Source organism: Macaca mulatta, chromosome 19 (assembly GCF_049350105.2).
Source record: "Macaca mulatta isolate MMU2019108-1 chromosome 19, T2T-MMU8v2.0, whole genome shotgun sequence".
Classification (NCBI taxonomy): domain Eukaryota; kingdom Metazoa; phylum Chordata; class Mammalia; order Primates; family Cercopithecidae; genus Macaca; species Macaca mulatta.
The window spans coordinates 9,759,049-9,778,697 of NC_133424.1; the positions used below are offsets into that span (position 1 = coordinate 9,759,049).

Here is a 19,649-nt window from a genome sequence, read left to right on the forward strand (position 1 = left end):
GAAGTATGTTGGCTCTCTCTTAATGCTTGTAAGCTCTTTGTAAGGAACGGTGCTTGTCTCCGTGGATGAGGTGATCTCCTGGGAGATGCTGGTCTCCCTCAGTTTAGGAGTCAGGGAGGAAGTTGTCTCAGTCTCAATTCTTGTAGTCTTAGAGGATCTAGGAATTGATCTGGAAATTGTGGTGTCTTCCATGGTGGAGGTGGTGACATTTGGAGATGTGACTTTAGATGGCTCTGGGTCAGCTGAGACAGTAGAATGTGATTCAAATGCTGAACTAGTGGTCCCCACATTGGTCACTGCTGTGTTCATGGAAGAGTGTGTTGTCTCTATATCTGTGGTGGCTGGTGAAGTGGCCAATATGTCATCCAAAGTGTTGCTCATACTTTGAGGTGAACTGGTCACCGTTTCTAAGCTTGTGTCCACCTTGCCTGTGATCTTTACCAGTGAAGAAGTAGGAACTGAGGACATAGAAACAGGAGAGGAGGTACCAGGCCATTGCAATGTGAAAGAAACAGGAGAAGGTAAGGTTGTGACAAGGACAGGTGCCTGAGAAGAGGGAGAGCTGGCTTCCTCCTCAAAGAGCGGGCTTGTCTGTGATACATCCTTGGCATCATTGTTCATGGCAGTGGTTATTTTTGAGGGGGAAAACCCCTCAGTCACCACTGATGGAGTCCCTGCTGAGGTTTCCAACGTTGATGTGTCTAAGGCAAGTGGAATCTTTGATGTAGCTCCAGAAGACCCTGTCTGGGTGGTGGTCATGTGGGTAGATATTGTCATGGGAGGAGAGTTTGAAAGTCTACTGCCGGATACTGAGAAAATATCTTGGAACTTTGTTGACCGAGCAGGAGTTGGTATGAATGTTGCATCAAAAGAGGGGACTTCCACTTTGGAGGCTTCAGTAGCAGTCCCCACAGACACATTGGAGAGGATGATGTTTGACTCTGTAGTTGAGTTCATCTCCTGGAGGGTGCTGTTCTCTTTTTGTTCAGCAGTCAGGGAGGATGTTGGCTCTCCCCCAGTGTCTGTGGTCTCAGAACGAGGTGTTGATGTAGAAGCAAGAGCATCCCCCATAGCAGAGGCAGGAACCATTGGAGATGTGGCTGTGGATGATTCTGAGCTGACTGGGAGAGTGGAATGCAGTTCATGTGCTGAACTGGTGGTCCCCATATTGGTCACTGCTTTGTTTATGGAAGGATGAATTGTCTCTATGTCTGTGGTGGCTTCCAAAGTGGCCAGCATCTCATTTGATGTGTTGTTCAAACTTTGAGGTGAATTGGTCACAGGTTTCATGCTTGTGTTCAATGTATCTGTGGTCTTCACCAGTCCAGAGGTGAGAACTGAAGTCACAGAAACAGGAGAGGATGTACTTCGCCCTCGTAATGTGTAAGTGGCAGGAGGTGAGGCTGTGACCAAGATAGGTGTCAGGGAAGAGGGAGAGCTGGTTTCTGCCACAGAGGGAGGGCTTGTCCATGACACATCCTTGGGACCTTTGCTCATGAGAGTGGTCTTCTCTGATTGCATAAAATCTGGAGTCAAAGTCAATGGAGTCTCTGTCAAGTAAGGCATGCTTGATGTGTCCAAGAGATATGGACCCTGTGTTGTAGCTCCAGTAGGACCTGTCTGGGTGGTGATGGTCACTCCTGAAGATTCTGCCATTATCAGAGAGGTAGAAGGGTTGGTGCTCACATTTGTAAATGCATTGGTAGAAGTTTTGAAGTGATGAGGGCTTGGAATGGATGTTCTGCTAGAGAAAGTGGCTTGTGTCTTGGTGACATGAGTAGTATCATCACCACTAGATGCATGGGTAATGACAGTGCTTGTCTCTGTAGCAGAGCTGGCCACCTGGGATGTGCTTCTCTCCTGAAGTCCTGGGTTCACAGAGGACACTGTCTCAATCTTTGTGGGCTCGGAGGAGCCAAACACTGATGTGGAAGCAGTGATGTCCCCCATGATGTGGGAGGTAACCAATGGAGATGTGGCTTTGGATGGCTTTGTATGGACTGGGACAGGAGAATGTTCAGAACTAGTTGCCTCCATAGTCGTCACTGCTGTGTTTGCAGAATGATGAATTGCCTTTGTATCTCTGGAAGCTTCATAAGTGGATAACACCTCACCTGCTGTACTGCTCAAATTGGGAAGTAGACTGGTGCCAGGTTCCAAGCTTATCCTTGACATGTCTGTGGTCTTCCCCAGGCCAGAGGTCTCAGACCAGAAAACTGAGGTCACAGGTGGAGTAGAGGAGGGACTGTGTCCTTGTGATGTCAACAAAATATTGGAAGGTGAGGTTGTGGCATGGATAGGTACCAGGGAAGAGGAAGAGCTGGTTTCTTCTACAGAGGGAGGGCTTGGTTGTGATGTATCCTCAGGACCTTTGCTAAAGAGAGTGGTCTTCTCTGAGTATGTAAATCTCTGAGTCATAGCCAGTGGAGTCCCTGTCCAGGAGGCTGTGGCTGATGTATCCAAAGTAGGTGCACTTAGTGATGTAGCGCCAGGTGGACTTGTTTGCATAGTGAGGGTCATTCCTCCAGATTCTGTCGTGGCAGGGAAGTTAGACAGCCTGGTGATGGTTTCTGAGGGGCTGTCTGATGACCTCACAGACTGGGCAAGGAATGAGCTGGATATTCTCTTAGAGGAGGTAATTTCTGTTCTAGGCCCCTTGGTGATCGCAGTGGAACCTGGGGAAGAGATAATACTTGTTTGTGTGGTTGAGCTGGACTCCATGTAAGGGCTGAAATCCTTCAGTTCAGTAGTCAAGGAGGAATTAGGCTCTGTTCCAGTCCTTGTAGACTCTGGCCTTGTGGTTGCTGATGCAGAAACTATTGCTTGGTCCCTGGTGGAGGCAGTAACCACTGGAGATGTGAGTTTGGATGACTCTGAGTGAGCTGGGACAGTAGAATGAGAAGCATGTTCGGAAATTGTGACCCATGCTCTTGTCTCTACTGTGTTTGTAGAAGGGTGAATTGCCTCTTTGTCTGTGGTGGACTCAGAAGGGGCAATTCTCTCATACGGGCTGCTTTTCCAACTTGGGGATGAAGTCATCGCAGATTCCAAGCTTACGTCCAGTGTATTCAGGCTCCTTAATACACTGGAGGAGCTGGTAACCTCCTTGATGGTCTCTTGTGAGACAGAATTCATCATCTCAGTGATCCAAGGTGCACTTGAGGTTGATTTTTCTTTCTCATTCCAGGAGTCAGATGTAGCTCTTGCCTCTGTTGTAAGAGCCCTCTGCCCTTGTCTCTGAAGAGTTGGATCTGGAGTTTGTGCTGTGTGTGGGATCACATCCAGAGTTGTTGCTGCTGATCTGGGCACTGGCCCTGGATGTGCAGAAATTGTGGTGGGAAGCTGAGTAGAAGTCTGCTCTGCCTTTTTGCTTGTCAGATCTGGTCTTGAAAAAGTAACTCCAGAGCTCCTTACCATTGCAGCTGGTGTGACTGCACTTGTAACGTCCCCTATAGAGAAGGGCAGCTGTGAGGTAGCTGAGCTGATGATGGTCTCCAAAATGAGTTCTTGAGGAGTTGTGGCCCCGTGAGGAGCTGAGGTAGTGGCTGTGGCTGATGACACAGATCTCCCAGGGTCCCAGTCAAGAGTGGACCGAGAATCAAACAGAAAAGTAGACGGCGGCATATTTGAGTCAGTCGTTGTACTAGCATGATCTGTAGAAACCATTGAAACAGGCACATCTTCTGTTTCTGTATTACTGGGAGTCCAACTTGTACTTAAAATGTCAGGAACTGAGATGCTCAGCCTCTGGACAGGAGAGAAAGTTGAGATGGGAGTAGATGCAGTTGTGTCTGAAGGACTCAATGTTCTTTCACTGGTACTGGTCTCTGTCTTTACAGCTGAAGCATCAGAGGATGGAGTGACCAGGCTGGTTCCAGTGACAGTTATAAGGCCATAGGGAGTAGACATGGAGTCCAATTCAGTGCTTGAGGCTAAGAATGAAGTTGTATGCATTGTAGAAATTGTTCCAGGAGAACTTGCGACTTTCAAGTTTGAAGCCATGTCTGTGACAGTCCAGGAATCTGATGCAGCTGTGGAGGACCAGGTGGGAGGGTGCTCTGTAGAAGATGTGTGCCTCTCTGTGTCCGGGGTGCTGTCCATGGTACTCACACCCACTTCGGGGCTGGGTGTGGTAGTCACGATTGAGTTGGTTCCCATGGTGGTGATGGTGGTGGAGATACCTGGAGTAGGAGCTGTGGTTACATTCATGATGCTCACTTCCACAGGGGATGTGACAGATGACGCAGAGCTTCTTTTTTCTCCTGAGGGACTGGTGAGGCTGGTAATGCTTTGGTCTCCAGAGGGCAGAGATGCTAGTGAGGTGGTTTGTGCTGTGGAGGTGATGTATAATGTCTTTGTGACATCAGGAGATGCACCAAGGGTGATGTCACTCCCAGATGTCTGATCTGACCATGAGCTAGTTGATGAATAAGCCTCATCCACAGATCGACTTGTCTGTTCTTCAGCTGCCATTGTCTTGTGATTCAGGATTGTGGAGGGAATGGCTGTGGTGCTGACCCATGACTCGGTTTTATGTTTGGATTTATTTGTGACTGAGCTCACAGAGTTTGGGCTGGTTACACGGTCTTCAAGGATATTGGGAGATGTGCTCAGAGAGACATGTGTGTCTACTGTGGCCCCTCCAGTAGAGCCATGCCACATAGAGGATTCCATTCCAGTTGTCTTCGAAATCAATTCTGGACTGCTTTGCTGACCAGTCCCTGTCGTGCTTCTAGCAGTTGGTGATTCTAAGGAGACAGAGAGCGTTGTGGCCAGTGACTGCCTGGTCCCTCTTGGAGTTCCAGAATAAAGATTGGTCCAAGCCTCAGGTGGGGATGGGGAGAGGGAGACCCTTTCTGTAGCCATCATATTTTCTGTTGGTGACTTGGTTGGTGATGTGGCTCCTGTGGGCAGGTGAGAGAGGCTGGTGCTGCTACTTCCTAGGGCTGTGGACTGAAGGGTGACTGGTTCCACAGTGGTCTCCATGGGAACAGTTGTTTCTGCAGTCTTCCAAGGAGAAATTCTCACAGTGGACCTGATCTCTGGGCTGATGCTGGGTTTCTTGGAGCTCATGATTTTGAGAGCTGTAGACATTTCTGGGCTTCCTGGGGATGTGCCTGTGATTAGAAAGTATGTCAGTAGAGTATATGCAAGTGGTACAGAAGATGAGGTTTTTTTGTTTGACACTATCATTCATTTCCTCCTGGGATTTCGATTAAAACTATTTCCTCCTTCCCTGGGAAAGAAAATGTTGAGCTTTTAATTCTCACACTTTAAGCCTCTGGACACCAGGGAACACATTAAACATTTCAAGGGAGATGGTGAGGTTAGAGGTTTGACCATCTGGTTTGCTCAGGAGAAATTGTCATCTTTAGCTCAGTTTTTCCCCATGCCCCATATAAAAGGGCTTTCCGTGTAAGGGAGGATGTGATGAACTAGGGCTTCACCCATGCAAGAGGCTACCCCTAAACTATTTCCACTTTTGTCTTTGGAGCTCGCCCTTGCTAAACCAGTTTTAGCTTACAACTTTCAGCCTCCTCTAGGTTCCCCCAAATCTTAGTTCAGTGCAAAGCTACTTAAGGATTTTAGAAGAAAGAGGATAAGGGAGATGAGCTCATTCTTTCTCTTCACCTTCATTTTCTTTCAAATTCATTCCTTCCTCTGAATCCTTTCCCTGTCCTTCAGGAAAGTAACATCTACCTGCTACAGGAGTGAGAAAAATGTGATGTCCCAAGAGCACTCCTAGGGACCCTTTTGCACATTTTTCTAAGCAACTTGGCACTGCGAAGGACTTCAATCCATAATCCCTTCTTCTGTAGTAACAAAGGCAGCGTTTGCCATCTCAAGTTCACCTGTGCCCTTCCTGTGAACACAGTGATGGTCTCTGATTTAGAAAGATCCTTCACTCTGGAGCAGAAGAAAGTACAGAGAGAATCGACTCTGTAGCATTCTCTCCTGCTGAATTAATTGGCTATTGATCATGTAAATTAGTAAGCTGAAGCAACAGAAGTGTTCAGTTAGTAACATCTACGGGGAAAAATGACCAATAGCCTCAGAGAAGAGTGTCAAGAAGTCAAAGGAACCTTTTTTTTTTTTTTTCAGATGGAGTCTTGCACTGTCATCCAGGCTGGAGTGCAATGGCATGATCTCGGCTCAGTGCAACCTCTGCCTCCTGGGTTCAAGCGATTCTCCTGTCTCAGCCTCCCGAATAGTTGGGATTACAGGTGTATGCCACTATACCCAGCTAATTTTTTGTATTTTTAGTAGAGATGGGGTTTCACTATGTTGTCCAGGCTGGTCTTGAACTCCTGACCTCGTGATCTGCCCACCTCGGCCTCCCTAAGTGCTGGGATTACAGGCATAAGCCACCGCACCCAGCCTAGGAACCTATTTTAAAACCTAGTCCTTGCTGGGTGTGGTGGCTCAAGCCTGTAATCCCAGTGTTTAGGGAGGCCGAGGTGGGCAAATCGCTTGAGCCCAGGAGTTTGAGACCAGCCCAAGCAATATAGTGAGAACTATCTCTACAAAAAAATTAAGAAACACACACACAATTAACCAGTCTTATTGGTGATGATCACCTGCAGTTCTAGCTGCTAGGGGAGGCTGAAGTTGGAGGATTGCTTGAGACTGGGGAGGCTGAGGCTGCAGTGAGCCATGATCACATCATTGCACTCCAGCCTGGGCAATAGAGGGAGACCCTGTTTAAAAAAAAAAAAGATGCTGTCTAGGCTGAGCACAGTGGCTCACACCTATAATCCCTGCACTTTGGGAGGCTGAGGTGGGAGGATCTCTTGGAGCCAGGAGTTTAAGACCAGCTTGGGTCACATAGTGAGACCCCCATCTCTACAAAAAAAAAATTTTTTTTTCAAAAAAACCCCAGGAAACTGGGCATAGGGCAGAGGCTCTAGAGCCCAGTGAGTGAGCTGGACAGCTGCCCAGCTCCTCAGGAGGCTGAAGTGAGACGATAACTTGAGTCCAGGAATTTGAGGCTGCAGTGAGTACAGTGAGTACCGCAGTGAGTACACACCACTGTACTCCAGCCTGGGTGACAGAATGAAACCCTGTCTCAAAAATAAAAGACAAAAGAAGAAAGAAAAGGAAAGAAAATAAAAGAAAAGAAAAGAGACAGAAGAGAAGGAGAGGAGAGAGAAAGAAAAGAAGAGAAGAGGAGAGGAGAGAAAGAGAAGAAAGAAAGGAAAAGAAAAGTTGCTAGCATTCACTTATAAACTAATGAAACTGAAGACGTGTATATTTTTTCTTCCCAGAATCAATAAGTAGCACTTTCAGTTAGTAGCAAGCTATCCTCCCACCTCAGCCTCTTGAGTAGCTGGGACTACAGGCCTACACGATGCCCAACTTATCGTCTTTTTATTAATTTTTTTTTTTGTAGAGATGGGATGTCACTATGTGGCCCAAACTGGCCTTAAGGCTTGGGTGAAAAATAAAAAATAAAAAAATAAAAATTTCAAAAGAAAAAGAAAGAAAGAAAGAAAGAAAGAAAGAAAGAAAGAAAGAAAGAAAGAAAGAAAGAAAGAAAGAAGGAAGGAAGGAAGGAAGGAAGGAAGGAAGGAAGGAAGGAAGGAAGGAAGGAAGGAAAGAAAGAAAGAAAGAAAGAAAGAAAGAAAGAAAGAAAGAAAGAAAGAAAGAGAAAGAAAGAAAGAGAGAAAAAGAGAGAAAGAGAGAAAGAGAGAAGAAAAGAAAAGAAAAAAAGGCTTGGGTGACATTAGCAGAGCAGAAACGGAAACAAGATCTATATGTACCTGCTGGACTGGTCCCTGTCTTCTCTGCTGGGGCTGGCCATGTGGAATTTCCTTGTGCTGCCTGACTTGACATCTTTGTAGTGGGCACTAGCATTCCATCAGTTGCTGAAAGAAAAGGGCAATAGGAAGGTTGAGCTATCCATTACTTCAGTAGGTCAGTTTTTGCACTTTCTTTACATTGACTGATCTTTCTATTTTGCTTTAACTCAGAGGCTCCAGAGCCCAGTGAGTGAGCTGGACAGCTGCCCAGGTGACCTCCCATCAAACCCCAGTCTAACTGGACATGGTAGAAAGCAGACACTAGGCACCATCATGAGAAAGACTGACAGATCTCAGATGGGAAGGGGTTCATTTTATAAGTAATCACAAATTAAAATGTGACAAGTGGCCAGGCACAGTGGCTCGCCCCTGTAATCTCAACACTTTGGGAGGTCAAAGTGGAAGGATTGCCTGAGCCCAGGAGTTTGAGACCAGCCTGGGTAGGATAGCGAGACACCATCTCTACAAAATAATTTTTAAAATTAGCTGGGCATGGTGACGTGCACCTGTAGTCCCAGCTCCTCTGGAGGATGAAGTAGGAGAACTGCTTGTGCCCAAGAGTTCAGGGTTCCAGTGAGCTATGATCGCTCCACTGCACTCCAGCCTGGATGAGAGAGTGAGACTGTCTCTTTAAAAATAAATGAAATAAAATGGAGTAACATTCTGTTTAGAGTATAGATTCTTAACCTCTTTTTATTATAGGTCCCTTTGACAGGCTTGTGAACTATATGAATTCCTTTATAAATTAAAATAAAAATGTAGAATAAAACATAAAATAACAATATAAAATATTCGATTACAAACAAAATCATTGTGGATAAAGAAAATCTGGTACACATAGACCTTGGAGTACTACACAGCCATGAAAAAGAATGAAATCATGTTCTTTAAAGCAACATGGATGGAGCTGAAGGCCATCAACCTAAGCAAAATAACTCAAAAACAGAAAATTAAATGCTGCACGTTCTCATTTATAAGTGGGAGCTAAATAATGGGTACATGTGGATATAAAGATAGAAATAATAGACACTGGGACTCCAAAATAGAGGAGGCTGAGAGTGAAGTGAGGATTGAAAAACTACTTCTTGGTACAACATTCACTATTTGGATGATGAATTCACTGGAAGCCAAACCTCACCATTATGCAGTCTATCCACATAGCAAACCTGCATATATACCCCTGAATCTAAAATTTAGAAAATGAAAGAAATGATTATATTGAAATGTTATCAAAATCTTAATAAACAAATGTAATATAATAATACAGGCACTTCTTTTACTAACTCGTTAAGTAAGATATATTGAAAAGCCTAATAATCACCATAATTATGAATAAAGTCATACATGATATTTAAAAGTACTTGCAACAACTGTCATAAGATACGAAAGTGTGTGGAATTTCTGCTGTGGGCAAAGGCACAGGCACTGCTAGGATTAATGTGGTTTGTTTTTGTTACCTCTACTCATCAATAAAACAAATGCTAAATTTCAGTTCAAGGTTAGCAAAAATAAAGATGTAGTTTACAAATACCGCATGTTCTCACTTATAAGTGGGAACTAAACCTTAAGTACACATGGAGACATGTGTACTTGAGGGTGGAGACTGGGAGGAAGGAGAGGATAAAAAAAAAATCTACCAACCAGGTACTAGGCTTATTACCTGACTGATGATGTAATGTGTACCCCAAGCCCCCATGACATGCAATTTACCTATATAACAAACCTGCACATGTTCCCTGAACCTAAAATATTTATATTTTCAAATATAAAAGTTTGAAAAATTTAAAACGATGTAGTTTATTTCCAGATTCATCCCCAGCACACTTGGGGAAGGAGCAGGGCATTCTTACTTTCAACCAAGGAGGTCTTGGCGGGAACTGAAATAGAGCTTGCCCATGTTTCTGGAGAACCCTTTCTTCCGGCTGTGGGTTCTGTGGGAGAAGAGACAGGTAACAAGGATGTCGGGGTCTCATATGGCATGAAGGTTAATGTCTGTGTTTCAGCTGTTGTTCTCTCTTCTTCTGTAGTGGTCTGGCTTGAGGTTATCTCAGGAGGCTCCTCCTGGGACATATTTAGAGTGGATGTTGGAGAAAGTGTCAGAGCTGATGTCTGAAGATCCACCAATGTGTTGGGCTGTTTTGCCACGGAGGGCCCAAGAAAGAGTGAAGTCTTTCTGGAGGTGGATGCAGTGGGGGAAAGAAAGCTGGTTTCTTTCTCAGTGGATAGGCTTATGCGAGAGGAACTAGAACCAGAACTTGCTGCTTGACCTGTGCTGAAGAGAGTTGTGAGTTTTGATGCAAGAAGGGTCGATGTCATAGATGATGATGCCTTGCTTGGGTCTGGATAAGACATGCTCTCTGAGGCATATATAGGGTCCCCTGTTCCTGGAGTGGGAACTCTGGGTTCATGTCCTGCCATAGAAGGGGAGGCAGATTCCTCAGGGATTTCAGTAAAACCTGTTGATTGAACTGAGCTTGCACTTATGGCCTTTGTGGAAGTCATCATCCCTGCCCTTGTGTTTTTTTCTGGAGACTTGGACAGTGAGGAAGATGCTGTGCTTGCATCTGAGTCTGGAATGGTGTTCAGGGACTGTCCAGAAGTTGGTAAAGAAGCAGACTTAGTATCCAAACTTGGGACCTCAAAAAACTTAAAGGTCAAGGTGGACTGTGGGATCCTCCAAGTTGTGGGAGCTGTAGTCAGTGATGAAAAGGCCTTTGATGGGCTTGAGGAGGCAGAGACAGGTGTTAGGAGCCCTGACGCAGCACTGGTGGGCTTCACAGGTATCCCTTTGGGCACTGTTGATTGAGTAGCTGTCAGTCTGTTCATGGTGATTTCAGACATGGCTGTAACCTCACCTGGGTTCATGGTCAGAGGGAGAGAAGAAAATGTGTTGGCTCCAGTTGAGTGAGTGGACCCACTTCTGACTCCTCCAGAGCTGGCCAAACCCTGGCTTCCTGTGGTTAGTGACATCACAGATGCCCTCTCAAGCCCAGCTGATGAGTTCACCAAAGCTGTTGTCTCTGAGGTGTCAGAACTCTGACCGAATGCAAGGGAACCGGTAGTTCCTGCAGGCAAAGTAGAAAGTGCCATGATGGTCGAACCTTCATAGGTTGTGTTCTGTGGAGCAACAATCTTAGAGGGGGAAGTGGAAGAAGGATGGAGTGGACTTTCTGCTACCCCTTGGATAGTGATTCCAGGGATGCTCCTATCTGGGTTACTTACTGTCTTAAGAACCAGTGCATCCCCATTTGAGGTCTCTGACATGGTCAGGGTAGTCTCTGGGACTGTGCCAAGTCTATCCAAATCTATAGTCACCAGTGGGGTAGAATCAAAGGATGTAGCTAATGAACTTGTTGGCTCAGTGGTGGTGAGTGGGATGGCTGGAGTGTCCGGGAGTAAAGTAGGGGAGGAGGCTCCAGAGAGAGTCCCTGTACTTGGAAGTTTAGAAGGTGGTGTGGACACAGTTGAAAACAAGATGGTATCTGTTACTGAAATCTTTGAGGTGAGTGATGTGTCTGAAGTCTCAGTGACGGCCAAAAGGCTCTCAGGAGTAGCTGAAGTTTCCCAGCTTGCTCCAGAGGTGGTTGTAGTTGGGGTCTGTGATGAAGAATGAATGGTTTTGCTTTCAGTCATAGTGAGAAGACTGGCTTCTGATGTAGCACTGGATCCAGTGACCACTGTCGCTGAGAGATGGGGAGTGAAGGCAGTGGCTGGTTCAATAGTTGATGCTGGAAGTGAGTGTGTCTCTCCTGCAGGACTTGTCTTGAGAGAGCCCATGGCGGGTAAGTCAGTAGTGCTGTCTACACTGGTCCATATACCTGGTGCTGGAACAGAAGTCACCACAGAATTGCTAGAGGTAGGATTTTCTCCGGTGGCAGTGTCAGTGCTGACCATGGTGCTGAAAGTTCCTACTGGTCTAGACCAGGTTAACAGGGCCGAGCTTGTCTTGACAGGGTGGGTGATTGTAAAGGGTGGTAAAGTGGATGGCGTGCCACCCACATTGGAGCCTCTATCAAGAGAATAGGTGTTACTGGAAACAGATGGAGAGGTGGCTGTATTTGTCTCTATTGTAGATGTGGGAACCTCGGATCTATCTGAAGAGAAGAGAGATGGAGAGGAACTTGCTGTCCTTCCTGAGATGCTAGTGGGACTGATAGAGGCTGTTTTAGTGACATCCATAGTTGAAGAAGCTATGGAGGTGTTGATCAGATCAGAGGAAGAACTGCTATCTGAGGGGAGCTCATTTGTTGTCTGTGCCTCAAGGATATCTGAGATTTTTACTGTAGTTTCATTATCCAGTGAAACTGTGCTGGTCTCTGTGAAACTAACAGTGAGAACTATGGGGGAAGTGGTTGGAGCAGCAGAGGTGATTGTCATTCTCTCTCCCAGTGTAATGGAAGAACTGGCTTCTGTGGGCTTTGTGGACACAGCTGAACCGGTCCAATCCCCAGGAGTAGGTGTCACTCTTGAAGTCAACTCAGGAGTGAGAGATGAAATGGTTCTAAATGAATGAGTTGTCTTTTCTGGGAAATGTGAGATAGTTGTCACTTCATTATCAGGGGAGGGGGAAAAGGAGACAGTGGGAATACTTTCAGCCCCATCTGAAGGTGTGTCAATTACATCTGATGCTACTGTGGACAAGCCAGGTGAACCTGCACTGTTTACTGGGAAGCTTGTTTCTGTATTAATAGTTGGATGGGACCCCAAAGGGATTGACACTGTCCGTGGATCCTTGTTCATTCTAAAGGAAACCAAAGACTCTGAAGTGGGCAGGGATATTGTCCTAGTTAATTTGGTCCCTCCTGAAGAGGCTGTGCCTAAACTCAGGTTAGCAGTACTCTCAGACATAAGGCCAGAAACATCTGATCTGGAAGTTACGGTCATTGGAAGAAGGACTTCAGAGCTGATAGTTGCCCCCACAGAAGTCTCAGAAAGACCTGTGCCTGAGGATGCATCAGTGTTCAAAGTACTCAGGGCTGTATTCTCGGGGCCATAGGTCTCTGTTTCTGGATTTGTTTGCTTAGCAGCAGATGTGAATGCAGCTGAAAAGAGTGGAAATTCAGTCATAGTTGAACTTGGGTTTGAAACCCCAGAATGAGCTGAGGACAATGCCTCAGATAAACTAGTACTGATTGTGGAATCCAAGGATTCAAGTGAGGCTAAGGAATATGGAACGGACGTGCTGCTTCCAGAAGAGACTGAGTTCTCATGGGTAGGGGAAGCAGACACTGCCACAGCATTGACATATGGAGTTGACTGTGTCTGCCCAGAAACGTTTTCTGAAGAAACTGCATGTAGTGGTTCAGTGAACTGTTCAATTGTGCCTGTACTGGTCCATGCAATTGTTGGTGGGGTGATGGGAGAATGTGTCATGGGTACTGAGCTGATGTCTAGTCCTGAGGTTATGCCTGTAGAAATGACTTCCTCCACTGGAATGGATGAAAAAGGCAATGTTAAGCTTGTGGCCTTGTTTCCAGGAGTGGAAGTCAAAGTGGTCTCTGCTTCAGGAGCTGAGGTCTCAGGTTGGGGACGTATTGAAGAAGGCACTTCACTCTTCTCTATGTAAATCATGGATGTGTGAGTGCTGGTTCCCACAGACAGGGACTCAGAAGAGGTGCTGGAGCTGTTTTCCAATCTGAAGGCTCTAGTGACACCAGTATTCAATGGCCTGTCAGTGACCAAAGTCCCTGTAGAGCTGGTGTGCACCCCATGGCTGAGGTCAGGTGAATCTGTGGTCTTGGGGGTGTTACTGAGAGTGAGAGAACTCCATGGTGTCACCTCCATTGATGGAGTTGGAGATGGAAGATCCATAGAGGCAGTTCTGAGTTTTTTTGTATTTTCAGTGCTTCCCAAAGCTGTGGACATAAGGGTAGCTGAGCTGGACTCTGTCCTTGATGAAGACTTGGAGATGTCTGAGGTCATAACTGTGGTGACCTCCTTGGTCCAAAATGTACTGCCCCCTATGAATTCCACATCAGGAGTTGGAGGAGATGAGGGTAGAGGGATGCTTGTGCTCATCTGGCTTCCTTCAGCAGAGCTGGGTTCAAGAGAGGAGGAGGGAGCTGTATTTTCCTGTGTGTTCAGCCTTGGACTGCCTCCCTTACTAGAATCTGTGACTCCTTCAGTAGTTGACTCAGAAAGGACAGAGGAAACTCTTCCTAATGACTGGTTGATGCTTCTTCCTGGAGCACTAGTAACTAGGAGTCCCACAGTCCCAGCCATGGAGACAGTGGCTGTAGAACTTCCTCTTTCCAGTGCTATGTTTGTGGATGTCTCAGCTGGGGATGATGTTCCTATGGGAAGGTGGGCTGTGCCCAGGGTGACTCCACTACTACTGCTCCCTGTTGTTGTGTTGTCCATGGGTGGAGTGGATTGAACGTTTGTTGGGCCAGTCTCAATCTCTCTGGAGAGTGTGTCTATAGATGGTTTCCAAAAAGTGGTTGTCTCAGAGGAGCTTCTCCCTTGTGTCCCGAGCTCAGGGTAGACTTCAGTAAGATGGGGAGGGGATGCTGAGGCTGGTAAAGATGTTTGATCTTTGAGTGATTGTGCCACATGAGTAGGACTCATCGTTGCAGAACGGGTGTCCTGTGCTTGTGTTGAGTGTTCAATCACACTGGTCCACGTGGTTGACAGTGGGGTGATAGGAACAGTTGTTAAGTCTCCAGTTGCGCCCAAACTCCTGATTCCTAGGTGCTGATCCCATGTGGTTGAATCTGTATTTCCAATGGCACTGGTATCTGCCTCTGACTTTGAAAGTTCATGAGAAGGTGTGGACATAGGTGGAAAAATAGCAAATGTACTCATGAGTGAACTTGGACTTGAAATATCAAGGTCTGTTGAAGGCATTTCCTCTGTCAAACTGGTACTCAGCCATGTTGCCATGGGGAGAGTGATTGTGGTCTGCTCACTGGTAGTGAGGACCACGGGTTCCCCTGGGACATCAGAAGTCAGTTCCAATGTGCTGCTTCCAGTGGTAGGGGAGGTAGGGATTACTACAGAGACAGGTCCTGGAGTTGACTGTGTCTCAAATCCAGATGGTTTTTCTGCCAAATTTGTATAATGTAATTGAGTGGAGTGTTCAGTTGTGTCTGTGATGGTCCATGCTTTTGTGATCAGACTGGTGGGATCGGGTGAACTTGAGATTTTAGGACTTCCAGAGTAAGCAGCTGGGGTGGTGGACTCTGTCTTTGGATGGTTTTCTGTGGTTCTGAGTGTCCTCACTGAGTGGGGTGTAGAGACCTGAGCTGAACTTGTATCCTTAGGATCCGTAGTGGTGATGTAGGTTGTGGGGGCCCAGGTACTATCAGTGTTAGTCTCTCCAGGAGCTGTCATCTCAGGCGAAGACCCAGAAGAGTAAGCAATTTCATTTGTCTCCATTCTGGCTGTTGATGCATGAATGTGGGTTTCTATTGAGGGGAAGGTGAGAGGTGTGTAAGAGCCAGTTTTTACTACTGAAGTCATGGTAAGGTTGATGGTGCTTGGACTTTCTGAACTAGCGTGTGTTCCGAGGCGGATGCTGGGTGTGTTTGCTGATTCAGGGTAGGTGCTCAGGGTCGGAAGTCCCCCTTCTGATGCCTCCACTGATGTGGCTGGAGATGGAGTGTCCAAGGGAACCAGGGTGCTTTTTCCTACAGCACCACTTGTTGGAATATTACTTGGTGTCGAGGAAGTCATGGAAGGTAAGTTGGGTGTGTTCCGTTCACTAGTTTCAACTGTGTCCATTGTCATGCTTGGGGTGACTCTCTGGGTTGAAAATGTGGAGCTCATTGTGACTCTGGGAGTAGGAGAAGAAGATGAGGACAAGATGCCAAGCCAGGTGCTTCTAGCAGAGCCAGGCTCAGGAGATGGAGGGTGAGTTGCAGTCATTTGTGGAGTCAGAGCTGAACTGGCTCCACCTCTAGGCACTGGAATTTCTCCAGATGTTAAATGATAGACATCATCAGAAAATGTGCCAACCAATTGGCTTGTCCTTCCCGGAGTGCTTGAGCCAACAGCATCCATGGACTGAGATGGAGATACTGACATTGAGACACTTTCTTTGGCCATGGTAAAATCTGTAGATGTCTCAGAGGAAGTTGAGGTTCCAATGGACAGATGAGTTGTGTCCAATGTTCCTTCAGTAATGTAGCCCTTTCCAATTGGGATGTTGGTAGAAGCCATAGCCACAGTGCCTGGGCCATTCGTGGTCTCTGTTGTGAGGATGGTTGTTGATGGTTCCCTGATAGAAGTTGCTTCTGTGGAACCAGTTGCTGGAGAAGTGAATTTAGAGACCACTACAGTAGCAGAGAGAGAAGTGGCAGAAGTTGAAACAGTGGTTGTTGCTGAAGGTAACGCTGTCTTGAATCTGGGACTAGTCTCTGGCCAAGTTGTGCTTTGGGGTGCAACAGAGTCATTAAACGTGCCTGTATTGGTCTGTGACATTGCTGCTGTCCCAGAGAGGTGAGATATTTTAGGAAGAGCTGAACTGGTTGAGTTTGTAGCTGAGGTACTGCTCGTGGCTCTGAGCTCACTCACTAGGTGGGATGAAGAGAACTGAGCTGAACGTGTAGTCCAGGTGTCCATGGTGGGGAATACTGGGGTGGGGACAGAGGTGCTGGCCAAGGTGGTCCTTACTCTGGAAACAGAAGTCTCAGGTTGAGACACAGATGGATTCAAAGTTTCCTCTGTTTCTTCTGCACCGGTAAATAGATGAGTGGAAGGAGTAGATGAAGAAAATGTAGTTTTCACTCCAGAGACACTTGGGAGGCTGAGAGTGCTAGGACTCTCTGACCATTCTGAAGCCAGTGTCCCAATTGGGTGGATGCTAGGTGAGTCTGTAGTCTCAGCAGAGGTGCTGAGGGTGAGGACACTCCCTGCTGTCCCTTTCCCTGATGCAGATGGATAAGTCAGAGGGGAAGTTGCATTTCTGACTCTTTCAGGACTTGTTGCTGCATTACTTAGGGTCATGGAGAAAAGAATGGCTGAGCTGGGCTTTGTCTTTGTTGAGATTTCAGGAGTCCCTGTGGTCATAGATGAGGTGACTCTGTGGTGTGAGAATGTGCTGGTCGCTGACACTGTATCCTCAAGAACTGAAGCAGATGACAACAGAGGAACGCTGGTGCTTATCTTGGTAGGTCCTGCAGAGTCTGGTTCAGGGGAAGAGGAGGGATGTCTAGTGTTTAATGGAGTCAGTCCCAGGCTGGTTCCTTCCCTAGAAGCTGGGGACTCTAAAGATGACATCTCAGGGATGACAGAAGAAACCATTGTATATGATGGATTTGTCCCTCCTGGAGGACTTGAGCCAGCAGCCATCTTGCTAACTGCTGGAGTCATGGAGATTGGAACACCGTTCGTGGCCAGAGTCAAATCTGTGGATGTCTCAGATAATGCTGTGGCTCTTTTGAGTGGGTGGGTTGTGCCCTGCCTTCCCCTTGTGATGCTGCCTCCTGTCATTGAAATCCCAGTGGGAACAGCAAACTGATAGGTGGTTGGGCCAGTTGTGGATTCTCTGATGAGTGTGTCTGCAGATGTTTCTTTAAGCCAAATCCCTTTAGTGGAGCTGGTCTTCAGGGTGGTGAAGCCAGACACCACTGAGGGAACAGGAGAAGTGGTGGCACGGGCTGCCACACTGGTTGATGCTGGGGGTCTCTCTGTTTTCATGCTAGGACTTGTCTCCACCCACTGTGTGTGCTGGGGTTCACTAAATTGCTGAGCTGTGCTTTCACTGGTCCATGATGATGCTGTTGAGGTGCTGGAAGTGGTTGCCTTCAGGATGTCAGAGCTCCTGTGGGCAGCTCTACTGGAACTCTGCCTCCCAGAGGTGCTGCCTGCGGTTCTGAGCTCTCTTGTTGGGTGTGATGAAGAGACCTGAGATGGACTACTAATCTTGCTGTAAAGAGTAGTAAAACCTGGGGTGGGGACCAAGGTGGCAGTCATTTCGGTCTCTTCTCCAGGAGCAGAGGTCTCAAGTGGAGTCATGGATGTATTCAAAGTTCCTTCTGTTTCCATTCTACTCATGGAGTGATGGGTGTTGGTCTCCTCTGAGACTAAAGTGGTAGATGGAGATGTGGTTGTCAACGCTGAAGTGCTGGTGCCACTGAGGGTACCTGGACTCCCTGACCATTCTGAAGCCAAAGTCTTGGCTATGTGGGTGCCAGGTGTATCCGTGGTCTCAGCGAAGGCACGGAAGGTAAGGATAGTCTCTGCTGTCTGCTCTGTGGATGTAGATGGAGTCCCCAGAGAGGAAATTGTACTTCTGACCTTTTCAGCACTTGTTTCTACATTGCTTAGTGTCATGGAAAAAGGGATAGCTGAGTTGGACATTGTGCTGACTCTGGCCTCGGGCACCCCAGGAGATAGAGGGGAAGTGATACTCTGGCCTGAGAATATGCCGGTCTCTGATATTTTATTATCGAGAACTGAAGCAGATGATGACAAAGACGCACTGGTACTTATTCTGCTGTGTCCTGTGGAGCCAGGTTCAGGAGAAGAGAAGGGATATCCAGTGGTTGATGGAGTCAGTTCCAGGCTTGTTCCACCTCTGGAATTTGGGGTCCCTCTAGGCGATAAGTCAAGGAAGGAAGAATAAACTGTCCCAAAGGATGGGGTTGTCCTTCCCGGAGTATGTGAATCAGTAACTGTGGACTCAGCTGGAGTCATAGACACCGGGACATTATCCTTGGATGCAGTTGAATCTGCAAATGTTTTCACTGGAGATGTGATTTTTGCAGGGATATATCTTGTGCCCCAGGGGGTCCCTGTGCTGTCACCTTCGGTTGTTGAGGTCTCAGTGGGGACTGTGTACTTCTCAGTGACTGGGCCACTTGTGGTCTCTACAGCGAGTGTGTAGGTAGATGATTCTTTGGTAAAATTTCCTTCTGTGGAACTGGTCCTGGTCCTTGGGGAACTCAATCCTGAAACCACGCTTGTAGCAGGAGAGTTCCTAGAGGGAGTTCCATTGACCTGGGGACTCAGCGATGAGCTGGTTCTTTGCTCGGAGTGTGTAATTCCTCTAGAGGTTGACTCAGGGAGAGCAGAGGACATCGCCCCCAGAGACCGGGTGGTTCTTCCCACAACCGAAGACGCAGGACTGGCCAAGTTCTTAGCTGGGGAAGTAAAGGGCAGAGTATGTTCCGTCATTATGATTGCACCTGTAGATGTCTTATGTGACAAGGTGGCTCCTGGCAGTCCTGAATCCATTTCCGGTGTGGCTTTACTGCTCCTGCTCCCTGTCATCAAGGAGTGGGTGAGAGAAGATGACCCAGGAAGGCCTGTGGGTTTCAGCATGGACAGGTCAACACTTGCCTCTGGATGGAAGTCTAAGAACAATCCCCTCAGAGAGGGTGGCCTCTGCAGAGCTTCTGAGCTCCCGGAACCTCCAAAATTTCTCAGGGTGGGAGATATGGCTGGGGTCCCTGCATTTCTCCTGAGAAAATCTGTGTCTAGAAGAGCTGCCGTATGTATGGGGGTTGGGGGAATTGTGCAACCCTTCTGATTGAGAAGACTAAATCTCAGGGAGAGAAAGGAAAGGATGGCGCAACCACAGACAATTTCCTCAAATAAACACTGACGATCTCAATTCTTCCCTACAAACTTTTTAACAGATTCTTACTGTCTGCAGGATAGAATGTCTCAGTGTACCATGTCTTAATGATCTGCTCTCTCTCTGAGTGTGTGTGTGTGTGTGTGTGTGTGTGTGTATGGTCTTAGAAACCAGGAACTAGGCCGGGCACGGTGGCTCACGCCTGTAATACCAGCACTTTGGGAGGCCAAGGCAAGAGGATCACCTGAGGTTGGGAGTTTGAGACCAGCCTCCTGACTAACATGGAGAAACTCCGTCTCTACTAAAAATGCAAAATTATTTTTAATTTT

General features: G+C 47.1%; 1 protein-coding gene across 1 annotated transcript in view; it reads right to left on the bottom strand.

The window, feature by feature from the left end:
• MUC16 (mucin 16, cell surface associated) overlaps nucleotides 1-19,649 on the bottom strand; it is a 221,390-nt gene that overhangs the window by 131,997 nt on the left and 69,744 nt on the right. Inside the window, exons 6-8 of the mRNA XM_077979761.1 lie at nucleotides 9,650-18,938; nucleotides 7,761-7,865; nucleotides 27-5,117 (exon numbers count right to left, since the gene is read on the bottom strand). Coding sequence (XP_077835887.1) covers nucleotides 27-5,117; nucleotides 7,761-7,865; nucleotides 9,650-18,938 — 14,485 coding nt within the window. The remainder of the gene's footprint in view (nucleotides 1-26; nucleotides 5,118-7,760; nucleotides 7,866-9,649; nucleotides 18,939-19,649) is intronic.